The sequence below is a fragment of the Nematolebias whitei genome, chromosome 17 (assembly GCF_014905685.2).
Source record: "Nematolebias whitei isolate Nwh7 chromosome 17, NemWhi1, whole genome shotgun sequence".
Classification (NCBI taxonomy): domain Eukaryota; kingdom Metazoa; phylum Chordata; class Actinopteri; order Cyprinodontiformes; family Rivulidae; genus Nematolebias; species Nematolebias whitei.
The window spans coordinates 7,902,200-7,925,095 of record NC_056514.1 but is presented as its reverse complement, the minus strand read 5'-3'; the positions used below and the strand labels follow the sequence as shown (position 1 = coordinate 7,925,095).

Genomic DNA, 22,896 nt, shown 5'->3' with positions numbered 1-22,896 from the left:
GCCGTACAATTGAGCCGTGTAGGCCACCGTACAGCAAGCTAGTTAGCCAGCTCCCTTTATCTGAATGGAGCCTGTTAGCATGGAGGAGGGAGACAGCGCGATTCAACCCGCTGCTTTGGCTTTAAAAATCATTTCAGATCCTACAATGTTCCGGGAAAGACAGAGCTTCACAAGAGCACAGTTGTTTACAAGAAGCGTAAAATAAAATTGCGGTACAGTATTTTGGAAATACGACAAAATTCACGGAAGACGAAAGCGAAGCAGCCGACCAGCGAACTCTGCAACAAACTTCCAGTCTTCTCCAAAGGCTGTGAAGAGTTCCCTCTCCATCTCCTGCTGTATCACAAAGGATTTATGAACAGACAGCTCAGTGGAAGGTGAGAGGTTCAGGTTTATTTTTAATACGATGGATTCTATATACGTTATTTCTTCATGTAGATTTTTTTTGCGATAAAGCAGCACCACAACTTCACCATGAAACAATGGATGGGAGAAGCTCTGATGCAGCTGCAGCTCAAAGGAAACTGTTATTTCTCATATTAAACTAAAACTTATAAACAAGTTGTTCAACAAACTTAATGTAATTTGTCTTTTTAACAGATTGAAGAGGACGGATGAGACACATCACCTGGAGCCAGTTCTAAATGATACAGTTTATGTTTATAAATTATAGTTCAGAAGAGATTTTGTGCAAACTTGCACAGGTTTTGAAATTTTGTTAAAGATTTACTAAATATGAATCAATATGGTTAAGACTGAAGTCTGTATATTTCATATTAGGTTAAGTTTTGAAAATGTAACAAATGTTAGAGAAATATGGTTAAAAATAACTGAAGTCTGTATTTTATTTAGAGTTAAAGGTTAATGTACTATGGTAGGCTGAAGTCTGTTTATATTTGTATTTATATATTTTGAATTATTTGTCTGTGATGGACTGGAGACCTGTCCAGGTGTCCCCCATCTCTCACACAGTGATGGCTGATATGGGCACCAGTAGGAATGTGCGATATAAATGGTACACAGTAGAAACGATAGAAATTTAGCCTACAATAGAGATCTGACTGCTACCGGCTAACTGCAGTAATGCTGTGTCTGATGTAAAATCAGAGTTGTCAGATTTAATCGTTACTTTTTTTTAGTTGAGAATTGTGCAAAAGTGGTGTTAAAGTCTTTTCTTTGAGGGCTAAGTAGCGAAGCTACAAGCTAACTACATCCGGCTTGCCGTAGTGTATTCGGACGCATGCGCAAAACGCTGTGTTCTGTCGAAAAGTTTTTTTGTTTTTTCGGTCGAAAGTTAAATTAATCGTTGGTCAGCTTTAGAGAAACACGCTCTCTGATTTGTGAAAAGAACGCTGTGTTGTGTGATTTTACTGCGAGACCCTCTGGTCAAAGCCACAGACTCATTTTGTGTCAGCTCTCCATTAAAGCAGAAGGAGGCGCCCACTAGAGGTTTGGAGGATGAAGTGTTTCAGTGTAAAATGCTGCTCTGTTGTTCATTTCTTAAGTGAGAATACTGGAAACTGTTAAGAGTTAACAACATATTTTTTTGGTTAAAACATATGGCTAAAACTACATTTGATATCTTTTGTACTGTTTTGCACTACAAGAAAGAAGCCTAATACTTGATTTGTTTATTATTTAAAAACTCTCTGGACATAGTAGTGGAATTTTCTTAATTCAAAACGTATGATGGCAAAAGGACACCCTATGCTTTTTTAAATTCCTAATGCAAGTTTTATACCAAAAACATATTGCGATATATATCGTTATCGCCACCCTTCACAGTACATATCGTGATATGAATTTTATGCCATATCGCACATTCCTAGTCACCAGTTACCCCCGTGAATCGAAAAGGAAGAAGTGGATAAAAATGATGGATGGATGAATTATTTGTTCATAGATTTTTTTTTATTTTTTTATAAAAGTTCAGGCAACTAAGCTAACCTAACACTGATAATTTAAGTTACAGAATGTTATGCACTCCTATATTTTTTCCTATTTTTGGTATAAATATAAAATGAATAAAAAATATTTGATACAGTAAGGAACCTAAAATGATTTTTAAATAAATGGTCTATTGGTTTACATTGTTGTTTAATCTTTTCAGCTTGTCAGCTACATAACTGAAACAAAATGTATGACCATTTCAATAGAAAAATCGTTTCTGAATCGAAAATTGTTTCCAAATCAAAAAAATCAATTTTAAATGGCATCGTGACAACAAAACTCGGAATCGAATCGGATCACCAGACACTGAGATTCGCACCCTTACTAAATGTACTCACTGACTTTCGAATGGCTCATATCCCTCATCCTCCCCTCACTGTTAAAATAATGCTGTTTTCGTGACTTGGACCTTAGGTTCCAGGCCTTATCTTATTTGAAGAAGACCACCTGCTGAAACATCCTGTCTTCTAAGAACTTCTGTATTAGGAAATGTATGTGGAGAGCTTGTGTAACTGAGGGCCTATAAAAAGTCAGTGAATTCTTTGTTCGGGGCTTCACTTTGCACTGCAGGCAGAGGGAACCTTCAGACGCTTGTTTGAGCCTCTGAAATAAAGACACTTGCAAGATCAGATCTGATCTCTTCATTTAGTCTCAGCAAACTTTTATCTCACCATTTGTTAAAGTTTCCACGACACCGGAGAAAATTCATGCATGCATGAAAAGAACAAGGACACTCTACCCAGAAAGGCCCCAGATAGGGATTTGGACCGGGGACCTGCTCGCTGAGAGGCAGCAGCTCTACCAACTGTGCTGCCTCTTTTGGAATAGTAATGTTTACATTTTTTAATGAAACTCTAAATATGCACGTGTTTGATGTTTCATTGTTGAAGTATTCTTTGTTATTGTTCTTTGTTAGTTGTATCATTTTTGTTACATATAAAATTGTCTAGTCTGTCATAGGATGTACTGTATGCAGCTTTATGTGTTTAATAAATGAGTTTAAATGTACAAAGCTCTTGTTATATTAAATATTAGCACATTTATAAGGTATAATAAAGGCTTATAATATATTTATAATATATAATAACTTTATTAACAGTACTAAGTAAAGACATTATAAATACAATTAAAATAAAATTGAAATGTATTATTCAAGCATAAAACTAGTACATACCAAGTACAATTTAATATGTCTAAAATAGTACAACATATGTTGTTCAGAAATAATAGATTTAGAATGTATTTTCTACAGATTTTGTAAATACATTTAATATATTAAATATCAGTATACTTAAGTATATTTCATTTTCACCTGGGCCCTTAGAGAGGTCAAGGTTGAGAGCTTCAGATCTTTTTGCAAGATATTCCATAAAACAGGAGCGGAGTAGGAGAAGGTCCTTTTGCCAAGTTCAGTCTGCACTGAGAGAACACTGCAGGTAATAATGTCCTGAAAGCGCACGCTGTAGCTGAACTCACAAAGTGACATGTAGGAGGAGATGTATGAAGGCAGCCGACCAAGAAGTGATTTAAAGATGAAAATGTACCAGTGAGAGAGTCTGCATGAAGCTAATGATGTCCAGTTAACCAGTGAATAAAGGGTGCAGTGATGGGTACGGTAGTTACAGCCAGTTATGAATCTTAGTGCACCATGATAGACAGCGTCCAACATATGTAAGGTGCTTGTAGGGGCGTTCATGTAAATAATGTCACCATAGTCAATGGAGGGAAGGAATGTAGCAGGTACAAGGTGTTTCCTAGTGTTCAGACTTAGACAGGATCTATTTCTTAAAAAAAAAAAAAAAAAAAAAACAGTTTTACTTTCAATGTTTTACCAAGTTTTTGACATCAGGTGAAGATGATATGTGAATCGATCAAAAACATTATTTCAAATTCAGTTTCTGATGGCAAAGGATTCAGCCCATGGCTGTCCTGAGACATGCTAGGTGTGAACCAATTTATTTTGTATTTTGTTTGAACTTGGCTGATCCTAGCCATGATAAATGTTTGCTTTGTGGTAGGAACAACACCACCAGCTTGATCAAGAAAGCTCATCAGAGACTCTACTTCCTCAGACGGCTGAGGCGAGCTGGTCTGGGAAGCTCAGTCCTCACCTCCTTCTACAGGTGTGCAGTGGAGAGCATCCTGTGCTCGAGCATCAACGTGTGGCATGGAGGCTGCACAGCTGCAGAAAGAAAAGCTTTGCAGAGAGTGGTGAAGGCTGCACAGAAGACTGTTGGAGTCAGTCTCCCCACCATCACAGACATCTACACCTCTAGATGCAGGAAGAGGGCCACCTGCATCATGAAGGACCCCACTCACCCAGCACACACACTTTTTGCCTCACTCCCCTCAGGAAGGAGGTTAAGGAGCATTAAGTGTAGAACCACTAGACTGAGGAACAGCTTCTACCCTGAGGCTGTTAGACTCATGAATCTCTAACTAGAATAATCATTGTGAAAAACCATAGCATGTTGCTGCTGATCTGTTTCATGTTGCTGCTGATCTGTTTCATGTTGCTGCTGATCTGTTTCAATGTTGATGTGTTCATGCGTGCACATCTGCTCACAAACTCATGTTCATGTTTGTGCTGATGTTCAATGTTTTATGTTATGAGTGCTTAGTGTATATTTAGTTGATGTTTTTCTTAGTTCATATCTTAGATGTTATTACTGTTTTTCTTATACATTTTATTGTTGGATGTAACTGGGACCCTGTGTACATAATTTCGCTCCACCACATGTACCACATGAGGTGCGAATGACAATAAAGAAACTCTGACTCTGACTCTGACTGAAATGTTTCTAGTGTTGTCAGCTGTGCCCAAGTTAAAAAAAAAAAGGTCTGGGATGTGTTTGTCTACTCAGTTTGGACGTATGAAAGTTCTTCAGTGACTGACACTGAATGAAGCAGGAATTGAACAGAAAATGATGAGAACGGAGGGATCATTGTTAGATAAAATAAATATCCTTTCATCATCTCTTTACTTAAATAAGCCACTCTGAGGACACAGGAAGATTTTTCAACCCAGTTCACTTGCGGGGGGGTGAGACGCGAGATTTACAATAGTTAGTTGAAAGTTAGCAAATGAAAGAATCCATTCCGTTTGATTAATGGGAGAATGCTAAAACCACTTGCTGTGACGTGCTCTCTAAAATAGTTCTTGAATAAAGTGTTTACTTATGGAGGTAAAGGTAGATGTTTAACAACCCATTAAAATACACCAGAATGCAGGAAATGGCATCTACTTTACTCAAAATTTTCTGGTGGAGGATCCCCAGACCCCCCTCCCCCTCTCACACACACTAGTGTATCCCACCCCCCCGCATTACAAAGTTTATGACACCTATGCTACTACTATTTATTTATTTTATTATTCAGGAAATGTGTGTGGGAGACACATTCCTGCTGATACATTTGATTTTTATTGTTTTAACATGAATAAACATGTTAAAACAAATAAAACCATAAATTTCCCTGTTTCATAATTTCATCTTGATAACATTTTATTATTTTTGGTCTCTGAGCTGGAAATGTCCCCAGATTTAATGTAAGAAATCTGGTCACCTTAAATTTAAAACAAGGTGCATTGTGACCTTATAACACCCGTCAGTGTTGCTTATAAAACAAAATCGGTAACGACCAAAATTGGAATCGGCAGGTCAGCCTGTTTAGAAATCGGTGATGGCCAGAAAACTGAAATTGGTGCACCCTTAGTATAAACGCTTATATGTTCACCTCTAAAATCCTGGAACACGCCATAATTTTACAACGTATCCAGCAGAGGGTGCATGAAGACTATTTTCAAGTCATGGCCATTCATTTCAAGTTTCACTATTGACGTTCAGCACAGACGAAGCAGGGAGCAATACTGTGTTGGATATTTGCTGAACAGACCATGGTAAGTTTATTTTAATTGATCTGTAAAATAAATCAACAATAATAAATTATCTTCAATCCTCCAACCAGCTATGTGCCTCACAAGTTAGCAAGCTAACGTTAGTGTGGGTATGCTGTCCTCACAACACGTGACCATGTGAAGCCAGACAGTCAGGGAACAAAATAAAACAAGTCCTCAGACAAGGTTTTCATTCTTGATTTTACTGAAGATCTTTAATTTATGAATTTGTAAACAGACGGAAGTCTCCCAAAGTGCGTAGGGCATATTTAACGTGTACATGAGCCGTTTCCTCCTTTATTTTCTGAAACACTTGTTTTACCAGAGAAAACGTCAAAGACTGTTCTGTGGCGAGAGCACTCACTACGTCACGTGCTGCACGTACAATATGACCAACATCAGATGTCTCACTCTGATTGGAATTCAAACCGAAACATTTGAACAGATTTAGCATGAATTTACTTAAACTAATTATTATCTATGAACATATTTATTACCTCATTTATGTAACTTACTCACGTGATGAACTTATTACTGTCTTTGAACAAAAGGCAGCACAGTGGGACTAATTAAAGGTGGATCTGATTAGCTTAGTTTCACGGTTGCTAACAGCTGCGCTAAATAAACAAGCCCCACTCCACTCGCTGTTTACTGAGATTCTTGGGGGTGAACAAAGCGTAAAAATCTTCAGACATTATATCAGTTATTGGGAGTCCCTCCCAATATCGATATCGGCAATAGCTAAAATTTCCATATCGGTCGGTCTCTAATTTCCACTAAGAGAGTCAGAGAGTCAGAGTTTCTTTATTGTCATTCGCACCTCATGTGGTACATGTGGTGGAGCGAAATTATGTACGCAGGGTCCCAGCTACATCCAACAATAAAATGTATAAGAAAAACAGTAATAACATCTAAGATATGAACTAAGAAAAACATCAACTAAATATACACTAAGCACTCATAACATAAAACATTGAACATCACCACAAACATGAACATGAGTCTGTGAGCAGATGTGCACGCATGAACACATCAACATTGAAACAGATCAGCAGCAACATGAAACAGATCAGCAGCAACATGATATGGTTTTTCACAGTGATTATTCTAGTTAGAGATTCATGAGTCTAACAGCCTCAGGGTAGAAGCTGTTCCTCAGTCTAGTGGTTCTACACTTAATGCTCCTTAACCTCCTTCCTGAGGGGAGTGGGGCAAAAAGTGTGTGTGCTGGGTGGGTGGGGTCCTTCATGATGCAGGTGGCCCTCTTCCTGCATCTGGAGGTGTAGATGTCTGTGATGGTGGGGAGACTGATTCCAACAGATTTCTGTGCAGCCTTCACCACTCTCTGCAAAGCTTTTCTTTCTGCAGCTGTGCAGCCTCCATGCCACACATTGATGCTCGAGCACAGGATGCTCTCCACTGCACACCTGTAGAAGGAGGTGAGGACTGAGCTTCCCAGACCAGCTCGCCTCAGCCGTCTGAGGAAGTAGAGTCTCTGATGAGCTTTCTTGATCAGGCTGGTGGTGTTGTTGCTCCAGCTGAGGTTGTCATTCATGTGTACACCCAAGTACTTGTAGCTGGAGACCACTTCCACCGCAGATCCTCTTATGTTCAGGGGGGTGTAGGTGTTTTTGTTCCTTCTGAAGTCCACAATCATCTCCTTTGTCTTCTTCACATTGATGTGAAGGTTATTCTCTCTGCACCAGCTCTCCAGGTGTTCCACCTCTTGCCTGTAGCTGGACTCATCATTGTTTGTGATGCATCCCACCACCGCTGTATCATCTGCAAACTTTACAATGTGACAGCCTGGATGGGTAGCTGCACAATCATATGTGAGCAGAGTAAACAGGAGGGGGCTCAACACACATCCCTGAGGAGAGCCAGTGCTGAGGGTTATGGTGGAGGAGGAGAGGTTGTGGATCCTCACTAACTGTGGTCTGTTTGTTAAAAAGTCTAGTACCCAGTTGCAGATGGAGGGGCTTAGTCCTAGTGTGGATAGTTTGTCCATCAGGGTTTGGGGGATCATGGTGTTGAAGGCGGATGTGAAGTCCACAAAGAGCATACGGACGTAAGAGTTTTTCTGCTCCAGGTGGTTGAGTGCAGTGTGGACCACAGAGGAGATTGCATCCTCTGTTGATCGGTTCTCATGGTATGCGTACTGATGAGGGTCCTCGTTGATGTTGATGGTTGTTTTGATGTGAGTCATGACCAGTTTTTCGAAGCATTTAGCGACTATCGGGGTGAGGGCCACTGGCCGATAGTCATTCAGACCAGTCACTGTAGAGCTTTTTGGGACTGGGATGATGGTGGCAGTCTTCAGGCAGGTGGGAACTGTCTCCAGGGTAAGTGAGGTGTTAAAGATGTCTGCCAGCACCTCACAGAGCTGATCAGCACATTCCTTCAACACTTTTCCGGGGATGTTGTCTGGGCCAGTTGCTTTGTGCGGATTAATCCTCCTGAAGGTACTCCTTACTTCTGCTGAGGTCACGCTGAGATGCTCTTCATTCAGTGGCGAGGTGAGTTTGGTGCTGGGTGGTCTGTTCGGGTCTTCAAAGCGTGCATAGAACTTGTTGAGGGCATCAGGCAGAGATGGGTCTTTGGGACATTGTTCACTCCTTCCTTTATAATCTGTTATGCACTTAATGCCCCTCCACATGCTCCGAGGGTCTTGTGAGATGAATTGACCCTCGATCCTCTTTGCATATGTGGCCTTGGCCCTCTTAATACCAGCAACCAGCTCTTTTCTTGTCCTACTCAGCTCCTCTGAGTTTCCAGACCTGAAGGCAGTGTTCCTGGCTTCCAGCAGGGTACGCACCTCTGCATTCAGCCAAGGTTTTCTGTTTGGGTAGCTTTTAACATTTCTGATAGTGGAGACTGTGTCAGTACATGTACTAATGTAACCCAGTACTGAGGATGTGTATTGGTCAAGATCAAGCGAACCTCCATTTTCAGCAGCTTCTCTGAAAACCTGCCAGTCTGTTCGATCAAAACAATCTCTCAGTATGGGTCCACTGTCCTGGCTCCAACATTTAACTTTCTTTTGAATCGGTCTGGAGCGTCTCAGCGGGGGCATGTAAGCAGGAGCCAGGAAGATTGAGATGTGGTCTGACAGTCCTAGGTGGGGGCGGGGTTCGGCTTTGTATGCATCTTTTACGTTCGTGTAAACACGGTCCAGCGTGCGGTCTCCACGTGTCGGAATCGTCACATGCTGATTAAAGCTTGGGAGACAGTCCTTTAGATTCACGTGGTTAAAGTCTCCGGCTACCACGTAGAGAGCCTCGGGGTGTTTGTTCTGCAGCGAGCTGATGATATCATGAAGCTCCTGCAGTGATTCATTAGCATTAGCGTCCGGAGGAATGTAAACAACTGTGATAAAAGTCACTGTGAACTCTCGGGGTAGATAATGTGGCCGACATTTCACTGTTATTTGCTCCAAAGCCTTCGAGCATGAGCTATTTACAACAGTACAGTTCGTGGACCAACTTTTACTCACGTAAATGCACACTCCGCCCCCCCGTGATTTCCCCGTTAGCTCGCTGCAGCGGTCCGCTCGAAATAAAAGTCTGTCATCCAGCTGGAAGACTGAGTCCGGCGTTTCACTTGTAATCCACGTTTCTGTGAGGCAAAGCACTGCACACTTCTTCATCTCTTCTGAGGCGCCCGCTCTCAGACGAAGTAAATCCACCTTGTTGTCCAACGAGCGGACATTCGACAGAAAGAGAGACGGCATGGGGAGTTTACCGGCTTTAGCGTTAGCTCGTAGCCTCACCATAACCCCCGCCCGGCATCCTCTCCTCTTAAGCCGGGAGCAGCGCTTCCTCTTCTGCCCGCTGGAACGCCTCTGCTGCAGCTTCCAGGTAGATGACTTTAAGATCTGCATTCTGCCGAGCGTAGTTTTGAGTTTGTTGCTGATTTCTGCTATATTTCGTGGCAAATCCGCTCCTATTCTCATCAGTTCGGTTCGGCTATAGTTCACACGCATAAATCGCGCGGAGTCAGGCACAGAGTCAATATCAAAACTTCTAAAAACTGGGATGGTACCGGGAGCCTGTGAAGCTGCAACTGCTCTGAGCGCGGCCATCTTGGATTAAGCGTATGTAGTCTGAAATGAACAGCTCCAGAGTAGGACATGAAAATTTAGTTGACAAAAACACCAAAGTCAATGTGTGCAGAGACTCAAATATATGTTTGAATCAGATACGACTTTAAATACAGCACAGCTTATGAAGCTGACGAGCTGCTGGCATTGAGGCCACTCAGGTGATTTACAGCAGAGGACTGTAAAGACCATTTCAACATGCAGGTAATATTTAACACATTGGAAATGCATAACCATGACAATAAATGACTAAATTGATCTGAATACAAAGATAAACTGTGTGACAGAATCATAAACTGGGTCATAAAGTGATTCAGCTCTAAAATCTGCAGTTAACTGCATGTTGACAAGGTTAATGAGTGATGGACACTGTGGGAGCTGATGTCAGTGAGAAAACAGGCTGAAGGGAGAAGCAACTCACGAACACATGTTCATTCACAAGTTGCACTTTGAACCGGGGAGAGGCTGAGCCCAAGTCCACATAACATCCTGTCTGAGCTGCACCATAAAAGGAAGATTACCTTCCACCAGCATGGAGTTTAGACCTCATCTATAGAAAGTATACCAGGCCGTTCTACAGCTGCAATTCCATCAAAACCATTAACCAAATGAAGTTAAGAAGTTTTGGATGGTTTTAACATGGTGCAAAACTCCTGATCCGTTCCTCATTTCTTTACATGTTCCTTCCAAGCAGCCAGACATTGACGCAATCTGTCAAAGGGGTCTTGATCAATAGTTCCCTAGACTTTCTGAAGGGTTTCCAGACTTGGACTTTTAAAGCTTCTTTACTCGGTTTCAGTGCAGTCTCTGTATGGGATGTTGTTTTGTTTTACCAAAAAACATTTCCTTTGTTGTAACTAGAAAAAAAGGACACACCTTAAATATATATAATTGTATTTTATAGCCAATAAAACGAATCCTGTTGTATTGCATTCTGAGAGATACAGAAAAATAAGAATTGAAACTCAAACATATACAGTAATGTTTTTGGAGAAAAAAAAAAAACGGTCACTGACCTGGAGCAAATGACTTTCCAGGTAGATATCAGATATTTCAGTCCACTCTCTGGACATATTAGTTGTCAGGTTTTTATAGGTGTGTGTGTGTGTGTGTGTGTGTGTGTGCGTGCGTGCGTGCATGCGTGTGTTTAATGTATCTGTTAGGGATGCACGATATTGGATTTTTGGTCGATATCAGATATGTTGATATGTTAAAAATTATTTGGCCGATAACTGATGCCGATATTTTATGCATGTTCCTTTGTCAGAACATAGCTCTCTTGTTGGGTGAGTTTTACCACAGACATTTCTCTTATTTGTAACCAAAAATGTGCAACAGCTGGTGACATATATTCAGTAGCAGCCATATGCATAGCATTTTAACTTATATTTATAAAAAGTGTTAAATGTTATTTATTAGCATGTGATGCTGTCTCACTTGTGGAGGCTTGTTCCAGGTTCCTAGCTGCAGTGTGGGATCTTCTGCACTCCTGTGCATGAAGGACAGCCTTTTTAAGTTCAAAGTTTTTGTCTATCCATTGTGCCATAAGATTAATCATGCTAACGGGGATAACACGACGTCCAAATGTCTGTGGTAAAACTCACCCAACAAGTGGTGCTATCGGCTATTAGCTTCTCAACGACATCGGACATGGCGGCTTGTAACTCGGGTAACGTTACATTGGAAAGATATCCCGGACTGGGGCGATGTAGCGAGGCTCAACATAGTCCATAAATCTTTGCAATCTGACATCCTCACCAACGAAAAATAAAACTTCCACACCGCCGACATTTTGAATTTTACTCTCCGCCGTGAGCTCGGGTAGGCGCACGTGACGTCATCACATTGCGCCGCCGCTGCAACGTCATCACATTGTGCTGCCGCTGCAGGCAAAAACAGCACCTTTTATATCGGCGAGTTATTTTAATGGAATGGCTGATGTCCGATATTGACTTTTAATGCTAATATTGACCGATACCGATATCATGCCGATCATATCGTTCATCCCTAGTATCTGTGAGTGGCGATCTTGCAGTAAAAAGTAGGAGCTGACAGTTTCAAGACACCAACAGCAGTATAGATGAAGAATGTTGGTTAGTGGTGAACAAACCCTCTCAGAGTTGGACTGAACCAAGACCACAAGGAGATAAGACGTTGAGGAATTCCTGTGGGAGGAAAGGTGGAGGTGGGAATACCTACAGGAATCTGTGAGTGTCAGCAGCTGGTACCAAACTCCCTACCAGCTCCTGCCCTCTTGAACTGTGTGAAGCCTCCGTCAGCACATTATTTAATCTCTACACTCACACAGCAGGTAGACACTAACAGACCAAGGTCTCTTCTGTTAACACCACACACAAAGTATAAATCCATCTGGGAGATTGAGAGACAGCGTGTCAGACCTGAATGATCTTGTCCTGAGGTCGGAGGCCGGCTCTCTGTGCCGGAGAGTCTTCATCCACGGCTCGGATGAACTGACCCGGCTTGGACTTCTCACTGTGCAGGTTGAAGCCATAGCCATTTGAGCCCTTCTTCATGTGGCAGAGACGAGGCCGGGGCCCATCCTGCTCCTCCTGCAGAGACATTACAAGCCAACATCAGAATTCATTCAGAAATACTTCAGTTTCTTCTCTCTGAGCTTCATACACTCGTTACTATGTGTAAACACAAAAATCTCATTAAGTAAAGACATGAATCCTTGAAAGAATGCATTACATCATGCTAGTTTCAGACTAAAGTCTTCTTAATGTAAGAAAAGGAGTGTAAATGTTGTGATCAGTTATTGTTGTGAACAATTCTCAGCTACTACCACATATTTTGGGTCAACACATGTGAATCTGATTGTGTTATAGTCATATTTATGGTGGCCATCTTGAATCGAGCTGAAGCAAACCTGAGGCATAGACGTACACTCTGATTTTTGCTGATATAAACAAAAAACACAAACGGATAAAACCGATCTTGTGTGTGTGTGTGTGTGTGTGTGTAGTGGTGGTGGTGGTGGTGGGGGGGGGGGGTTGCTAATAAATCACTCAGATGGACACTGCAATGTGTCCAAATGAAAGAGTACCGCAGAGGACACATTATACGCTCGTTGATAAAATATTATACAGCAATGGCTCCGACAATTCAATTCCGTTTATTTACTGTATATAGCACCAATTCACAACAAGGTTGTCTCAGGGCACTTTACAGGAACATTTACATACATAGAAAAGACCATTAGTAAAGTTCTCTATCTAAGAAAGCCAGCAGACTAAGGATGCACAACATTGGATTTTTGGCCGATGTGCCGATATGTTAAAACTTATTTGGCCGATAACCGATGCCGATACTGATATTTTATATACGTTCCTTTGTCAGAACATAGCTCTCTTATTTAGGCTTATTTGCTACAAAAATTGTGCAACAGCTGTAAGAGCTGATGACATATAATCAGTAACAGCCATATGATATGCATAGCACTGATTTATATTAAATGAAAAGTGTTAAATGTTATTTATACATGTTGCCACTTGGATCTATTATAAGACAACACAATGTCAACTTTCATTTTTATGCAGATGATTTGCAGATCTATTTACCATTAAGGCCAGGATCCAATAACCCAATGCTTTCTCTCTTCGACTGCATCTCTGCAATCAAACATTGGCTAAACAAGAACTTCCTGTTTTTAAATGACAGTAAAACAGAATGGATTTTATTTGGTGACAAAGATGCAACTGGCCTGGGAAATTTGGACATAAACTTCCATGACTGTGTGAATAACCTTGGGGTGACCTTTGATAAGGCTTTACACTTTGACAAACATATTGCCTCTGTTGTCCGGTCGGGATTCTTTTATTTACGCCTTTTAAAAAAGGTCAAACCCTTTTTAAATTGTCGCGACCTGGAGAAAGCTGTTCATGCTTTTATCAGTTCTAGGCTCGATTATTGTAACGCTCTGTATGTCGGTGTACCACAGTCATCACTGAGTCGCCTCCAGCTTGTACAGAATGCAGCAGCGCGCCTTTTAACCAACACTCCTAGATGGGACCACATCACACCTGTTTTATTCTCACTACATTGGCTCCCTGTCCGTTTTAGAATAGATTTTAAACTTTTATTATTTGTTTTTAAAGCTCTGAATGGCCTTGCTCCTCCTTATATAACTGAGATGCTAAGTTTCCCCGCCCGCTCCAGATCTTTGAGGTCAGACAGCTCCTGCTCTCTGTTCCAAGGACTAAATATAAACGCTGGGGTGACCGTGCCTTTTCTGCGGCCGCACCTCGACTCTGGAATAAGCTCCCACTTGATCTGCGTCAGATTACTGAACTTGGCCCTTTTAAATCGAAGCTTAAGACTTTTTTATTCCAACAAGCTTTTAGTACGTAAATATGTGGTGACATTTCTGGTTTTATTTGTGCTATTATGTTGTGTTTTCTTGCTTTTAACCTATTGTCATTTTAAGTACTGTTTTTTGTTAAGCACTTTGGTCACCATCACCATGGTTGTGTAAAGTGCTATAGAAATAATTAAATAAATAAATAAATAAACTTATTAGCATTAGTCACCTGCAATGCTGTCTCACTTGTGGAGACTTGTTCCAGGTTCCTAGCTGCAGTGTGGGAACCTCTGCACCCATGTGCATGAAGGACAGCCTTTTTAACATCAAAGTTTCTGTCTATCCATTGTGCCATAAGACAAAACATTAGGGCTGGGCCATATCATATTGTTCACGATAATACCGGTAAAAAAAGCTTGCCCGGGCAAAAAGATAATATCTATGCTAATTTCATGACATAAAACGTCAGGGTGGGCCCCCTTAACAGAACCGAGCGCGCCGAACGACCACACGCACCCCCCCCCCCCCATCCACCTGTCGGTACTGGTGTGACGCTGATTAGCTGCGCACAAAACTAGCTAGCTAAAAGCTAAAAACAAACAACGCACAGCTCAGCTGTCTCTCCATCCAGCTCTAAAATGCAGGTACAGACAACTCAAATGTCTCTCCCTCCCTCCTCTCTAAGCTGCCACTCATCTTTTTTTTTCCTCCCCACTCTGCTCTGAGCTGCCGGTGCGGGCTGCGTCTCCCCCGTTCTAAACTGCCGGTAAAAACAAGTGTAGCTTAACTGTCTCTTAGTTCCACAGTACATAGACAAAGAACAGAGTCAGGTGATCAGAGACAGATCATCAGAGAAATGAATCATTCCTGCAGGAACAGAGGAAGCAGAAACACCACAAGCTTCAGGGTCAGCTGATCACCTTTGTTACAAGTTCTGGAAGTTATAGCTCATTTAAAGGCAACATATTTTTGTTGTATGTTACATTTATGCTTAACAGATATTAAGCTTAATTTTATTTAGTTATTATGGGAAACTGCACCTGCACTTTAGTTTTTGTGGTGGATTTATTGTTTTATATTTTGTGCAGACTTTTTCAATATAAATAACAGAAGGATCATTTTTAGTTTATATTTTTATACTTGGAGACTGAATACTTTACTAAATAAAGTAATTTCAGTAAAATTACCCCTTGTTTTTTTTATTTCATGTAATACTGCAAAGCAACATGTTAATTTTGTCAAATAAATAACTATGATTTCTAGGTTTTTTTTATATCGCGAAACTTATCGTTATCGTCAGAATGCTCTGAAATATCACAATATTATATTTGAGCCATATTGCCCACCCCTACTAATTATGCTAACGGGGCTAACACGACGTCCAAATGTCTGTGGTAAAATTCGCCCAACATGTCGTGCTATCGGCTATTAGCTTCTCAATGACGTCGGAAATGACGGCTTGTAACTCAGGTAATGGGTTACGTCTTTGCTGTTTGCTGTTTGGTTGGTGAATTCTGGATTGTCTACAAATTCATGTGGATGTCTCGAAGCTCGACAGCGCTCAGACTGAATTTGGGGAGCTGCAGCAGGGAGCTGGAGCAGGCTGTTATCAGGACTGCGGTCTCAATAACAGCACACATAAAAGGGAAATAATCTTGGAGAAGCTGTGAGCTCGACTTTTGGCGTAAAGGATCAATTCGGCTGTTTTGGAGTTTCATCAGAGGAATATATACCAGCGAGACTTTAAAAAGGCAGAAACAGCAATTCACAAGTTCTGCCTGACCCAAATTGTGCCCTTGATGGCGGACTTATCTCAACTCCTCCTGGCATGTTTTGAAAACAACAAAGATGCTTTTTCTATCTCCTCACCCCTCCCTTCCCCAAGGCCGTGGACATGTGACAGAGCCTCAACCGAGCTGGTGATGATTAACACCTCTTATCTGGACAATGGCTGATAGGGGGGGGCTCTGGACTATGCTACGACTTTCCCTTAAAAATTCAATGTTTTCATTGGCCTATATGTACATGTATTATGTCTGTTTATGTTGCTTTGCTGTGGTAGGGGTTTTTGATGCCTCAAATCGTGCCCCGTCTATGACACGGCATGAGAGATCTTTTTTTTTACCGTCTCTCCTCATGTTTTCTTCCCTTTTCTCATCTAAGCAAAATATTATTCTGAATAAGAGGGCCGCACTTTTTATAGTTGCAGCTTCGTGCACTCTGCCCATCTTTCGGATGACTGTACGTACATATTCTTGTTGCATCTCAGTGCAATGCCAATAAAGTTTATTCTGATTCTTCTGATTATGAAAAATATCTCTGACTGCAGACAATGTAGTGAGGCTCAACGTAGTCCATAAATCTTCGGAATCCGACATCCTCACCAACAAAAAATAAAACTTCCACAACACCGGCATTTTGAATTTTCCTCTCCGCCGTGATGTCATCACGTTGCACTGCCGTTTCAATGTCATCACATTGTGCTGCAACGTCATCGTTTTGTGCTGCCGCTGCAGGCAAAAACAGCGCCTTTTATATTGGCGAGTTATTTTAATGGAATGACCGATGTCCAATATTGAAATTTAACGTTAATATCGGCCGAAACCAATACCATGCCGAAAATATCATGCATCCCTACAGCAGACATATTGAATCTTCACTTCATCGCAGTCTCCTATCCTGAGCAAGCACAATGGCAACAGTGGAAAAGAAAAACTTCCTTTTAAAAGGAAAAAACCTCCAGCAGAACCAGGCTCGGGACAAGCGGTCATCTGCTTTGATCGGCTGGGTTTGATAGGACAGGAAGGAGAGACATACAAACACAAGATGTCAGGTCCAGATACAGGGCTAGGTGTGCCCCCTATTGGAAGAAAGACAAAAACACATGTCAAGGATAGAAAAAAATTACAACTACAAAACAGGTTGAGCAGAGTAAGTAAAGACAGTAGCATAGAGAAGAAATGTAGACAATCTGTCCTCCAGCAGTCTAAGCCGATAAAAGCATAACTAAAAGATAGCTCAAGAAACCCAAACCAACCCTAACTATAGGATTTACCAAAAAATAACATCTTAAGCCCAGTCTTAAAACTGGACAGAGAGCCCGCCTCACAGACAGAAAATGGAAGTTGGTTCCACAAGAGAGAGGAGCCTGATAACTGAAAGCTCTGCCTCCCATTCTGTTTTTGTAAATTCTAGGAACCACAAGTAAACCTGCAGCCTGAGAGCAAAGTGCTCTGTTGAGAAAATATGGAACAATAAGATCTGTACTATAAGATGGAGCCAGGTCGTTGAGAGCTTTGTAGGTTAGAAGTAGGATTTTGAATTCTATTCTGAATTTGACAGGGAGCCAATGGAGAGAAACTAAAACAGGAGAAATATGATCTTTCCTACTAACTTGCATTAAAACTCTGGCAGCAGCATTTTGCATCAGCTGAAGACGTTTTAAAGATGTATTTGGACATCCAGATATTAAACAATTGCAATAGTCCAGTCTAGATGTGACAAATGCATGAACCAGTTCTTCTGCCTCATTTTTGGACAAGATGTTTCTGATCTTAGTGATATTACGCAGGTGGAGGAAAGCTGTTTTGGTAACATTTTTAATATGGGGGTTAAAAGATATTTCCTGATCAAAAATAACACCAAGATTTTTAACTTTAGAACTGGAGGACAGATTAATATCCAGAGAAAGTGAAGGACTGCAAAATTTATTCCTAAGATGCTCAGGTCCAAAAACCACAACCTCTGTCTTGTCTAATGCCTCTTTTTCACGGTCACGGCGGGGGTCAGATATTTCCAGCTTGACGCGTGTTTGTGGTCTTTTTCATGGTTCCTGGGACCGGCTCACCTCCCTAAATTCTGGCCCGGCTTCTCAAGAGTCTAAGCGAGCCGAGCCATGATGTCAAAAACACTGTCGGTCACTGATTGGTCGAGGGAAGGAGTTTGTGGAGTCTTTCCAAACAACCCGATCCGCCAATTTTCTCTACCGCCTGCCATTAGCGATAACTCGAGGAGCGTATCTTTTAGTATTTTGAAGCTATACAAAAACAATAATATCAAAGCCGTGGTCAAATGCAGAAGTGCAGGTGTTGTTCTGCTTGGTGGCCGACGAAAAAAGTCAAAGCGAGCTAGACGGAGGATTGGAGGGTGGTTTGGACAAAGCCACTGCTCTACTTGAATCATTTATAGAAGATGGTGAGTGTTTTCTAACTTTAAACATATTTTAAGTGACTCATCCCATCAGTTGAAATTGTGAAATTATGTACACAGGGTCCCAGTTACAGACAACAATAAAATGTAAAAGAAAAAAATGTAACAAGATCTAAGATATGAACTAAGAAAAAATCAACAAAAAAACATCTACTAATAATAAACTAAGCACTAATAGTATTAAACAATCAAAACAATACGTCAAACGGCAACATGAACTTGAATTTGTGCAGCCTCATGATAACCAGGATAATCACTGTGAAAAATCACATCATGTTGCTGCCGATCTGTTTCACGTTGCTGCTGATCTGTTTCATGTTGCTGCTGATCCGTTTCATATTGCTGCTGATCCGTTTCATGTTGCTGCTGATCTGTTTCATGTTGCTGCTGAACTGTTTCATGTTGCTGCTGATCTGTTTCATGTTGCTGCTGATCTGTTTCATGTTGCTGCTGATCTGTTTCATGTTGCTGCTGATCTGTTTCATGTTGCTGTGTACATTCGTGCTCGTCTGTTCACACAGACTCATGTCCGTGCTGCTGTTCAGCGTATTGTGTTTATTGTTTTTATGCTATTAGAGCTTAGCATATATTTAGTTGATGTTTTTCTTAGTTCATATCTTAGATCTTATTACTGTTTTTCTTTTACATTTTATTGTTGGATGTAACTGGGACCCTGTGTTCATAATTTTGATCCACCACATGTACCACATGAGGTGCGAATGACAATAAAGAATATCTGTACCTGTATAATACTTTGATTCATATATCCATTGTTATTATTATATTATTATCATATTTCATTTCTTCTTCTGGATGAAGCCCGTGAGACAAGGGACAGACAATCATTAGTTGGAGGCTGTAGTTTTTATTTTTCACTTGTTACTTTTCCTATTAAACAATTTTTTTCTTAAGTGGTGTCCTTGAACATTAAATTTCCTAAACAATTTTTTACATTGTTAAGTGCATATAGTGTTTGTTTAAATTCATACTGGAAGTTGAGAAGAATTTCCAAATGCATTTGATCTTTAATGAATCCTAAGAAAAGATTACCAGAATCTGCTCAACTGTTATTATGTTATAAATGTTTTGGTTCTAGGATGAAGTGAGACAAAAACAGTCAAAAATTCAGAAAGGACAGTTATCAATTATCAGTTATCATCCATACAACTGTGGCCTGAGAGATTCAGCTGAAAGTCCTGGTGCACCTTTTATTTGAACCTGCAGAGATTTGAACAGCTGATCTGAAGCAAACAGGCAGGAGTTCACCTGAACTGACCACTCCTGCTGTGTTTGATGGTCTCCTCCTTCACCATTCATCCATCCATCCATCAGTCCGTCCATCCAGCATCTTCTGCTTCTGGGCCGTGGGGGGAGCAGCTTTACCAGGGAGGCACAGACATCAACAGCCACCTCTTCAACTCTTCTAGGACCCCATGGTGTTCACAGACCAAATGACTATTTAATAAGTAATATCCTGATGCTGCTCAATAATTCAGGTAGAAAAATCTAAAAAGTTAAGTCTGGTCCTCTGGACATTCACAAAACAAACAATAGTTTATAATAAACAATAAATGTTTTTTGTTTGTTTGTTTTGTTTTGTTTTAATGTCCAGAGGACCAGACTTAACTTTTTGGATTAATAAGTAATACATTTATGTTTTTAATTTTAATGAAAGACAAACCTTTAAAATTTAAGGACAAAATTTAATCTAATTGTTTTCAAGTCTGTATCTTATTGTAAAAGCAGTTTCAAAGATTACAGCACAGTGTGATGTTTTGCAATTTTAACATGAACCTTGTGCATATCTGTAAATAATAAAAGTGAAGATATTTTTAATACATCTTTATTGTAAAAATCTATACTAAAATGTAAAACACATGGGTTTAAAGCAGCAGGGAAGGCAGTAAGGTAGGATTATGAATCAGGTTTATAAGTTACAGCTCATGAGGTACTCCATTAGAGCATGACATCTCTTCCACAACATCGTGTGACAAAGCCTTCAGGGTTTTCTTCTTCTAATATGTTTAGTGGTGGCTAGTAAATAGCTTAAGGGCGCACTACCGCCACCAGGTGGTAAGACGAGTTGGATTCCGGTCCCCGCCTACAGAACCGGTCCAGAAGTGTAAATGGAAACACGATGACACACGAGCTGATCTGAGCTGACCCGATCCACACCGTAACAGTGGAAAAGGGGCATACAGGTCCTTCTCAAAAAATTAGCATATTGTGATAAAGGTCATTATTTTCCATAATGTAATGATAAAAATGAAACTTTCATATATTTCAGATTCATTGCACACCAACTGAAATATTTCAGGTCTTTAATTGTTTTAATACTGATGATTATGGCACACAGCTCATGAAAACCCAGATTTGTCCATTAAACCCAATGAATCCAATCAGCTACTTAAGACTTCAAGCATGTCTTAAAGACATTAAAACCTGGATGACCCTTAATTTTCTCCTGTTGAACACAGACAAAACTGAGGTTTTGGTTTTTGGACCTGAACACCTTAGAAATTAATTTTTCAGTCTTTCTCCCTCCTTAGATGCATTAATCTGTCCTCCAGCTCTAATGTTAAAAATCTTGGTGTTATTTTTGATCAGGACATGTCTTTTATCCCCCACATCAAAAACGTTACTAGAACCTCCTTCTTCCACCTGCGTAATATCACTAACATTAGAAACATCTTATCTAAAAACGATGCAGAAAAACTGGTTCATGCATTTGTCACGTCTAGACTGGACTATTGCAATGGTTTATTATCTGGGTGTCCAAATACATCTTTAAAACGTCTTCAGTTGATCCAAAATGCTGCTGCCAGAGTCTTAAATGGAGTTACTGGGAGAGATCATATCTCTCCAGTTTTAACTTCTCTCCATTGGCTCCCTGTCAAATCCAGAATATAATTCAAAATCTTACTTCTAACCTACAAAGCTCTTAACAACCTGGCTCCATCTTATATTACAGATCTTATTGTTCCATATTTTCCTAACAGAGCACTTCGCTGTCAGACTGCAGGTTTACTTGTGGTTCCTAGAATTTACAAAAACAGAATGGGAGGCAGATCTTTCAGTTATCAGGCTCCTCTCTTGTGGAACCAACTTCCAATCTCTGTCCATGAGGCTGACACATTATTCAGTTTTAAAACTAGGCTTAAGACTTTCCTTTTTGCTAAATCCTATAGTTAGGGTCGGCTTGGGTTTCCTGAGCTGTCCCTTAGTTATGCTCCTATAGGCTTAGACTGCTGGAGGACAAACTGACCACACTTTTCACTCTACTACTGTCTTTACTTACTCTGCTCAACCTGTTTTGTATTTGTAATTATTTTTTATCCTTAACATGTGTGTGTGTATGTGTGTGTGTGTGTGTGTGTGTGTGTGGGGGGGGGGGGGGGTCTTTCAGGCACACCTGGACCTATATCTGGACCTGGACTTATATCTGGACATGGACCTAGCATTCTGTGTTCGTCTGTCTCTCCTTCCTGTCCTCTCAAACCAGCCGGTCAAAGCAGATGGCCGCTTGTCCTGAGCCTGGTTCTGCTGGAGGTTTCTTCCTTTTAAAATAGAGTTTTTTCTTTCCACTGTTGCCACTGTGCTTGCTCTAGATGAGAGACTGCAATGAAGCCAAGATTCAACTTGTCTGCTGGATTCCTTAGATAGAGAACTTTACTAATTGGCTTTTCTATGTATTTGATTGCTCCTGTAAAGTGTTCTGAGACAACTTTGTTGTGATTTGGCGCTGTATAAATAAACTGAATTGAATTGAATACATTAAATTTCTTTTTGAATGCCCAAAAGTCATTTGGGACACAAAGTCTGTGTTGAAATATTTGCCCATAACTATTAAATTTCAACTGTTAGCAAAATAGCTCATGAACCAGAGGATGAATTTTAATGAAACATTCAGAGAGCAATGAATATGCTCATATCTACAGCTTTTGGACTCACCTCAAATCAAGATGGCTCCCTCAGCCAATATTAGAAAACACATTACAATAGCTTTTGAAGTCGGCCCAATTCAAGAAGACCAAAGAGTATAATGACCTTAAGGAACTCAGCCAAATTTAAAGATGTTGAGCCAAAAATTGGTGTGCTAGTTGCTGAGAATCCCCTAAAACCAGGCTTTGAGCACAACACATTGAAGGACATCTTTGCTTCAAACATTAGCACTAACCTTTGGAAATGGTTCAGTGCCCTGAACTGATTTCTGTTAAGACTTGGCGCTATATAAATAAAGTGAATTGTGTCCACCCTGTTAATCTGTTAGCAAGAAATTTCATAAACCCCTGAATGGATTCCAAATCCTCAGAAAGCACTCATTGGACGGACATATACAACTGAAAAACATATGGAAGCCAACATAATTCAAGATGGCCCCCACAGCTAATCAGTTTAGCCTACACAAAAATGACTAGATCT

At 40.5% G+C, this 22,896-nt stretch overlaps 1 protein-coding gene across 1 annotated transcript in view; it reads right to left on the bottom strand.

The window, feature by feature from the left end:
* LOC119423343 (Na(+)/H(+) exchange regulatory cofactor NHE-RF1) overlaps positions 1-22,896 on the bottom strand; it is a 112,599-nt gene that overhangs the window by 68,149 nt on the left and 21,554 nt on the right. Inside the window, exon 2 of the mRNA XM_037690720.1 lies at positions 12,344-12,514. Coding sequence (XP_037546648.1) covers positions 12,344-12,514 — 171 coding nt within the window. The remainder of the gene's footprint in view (positions 1-12,343; positions 12,515-22,896) is intronic.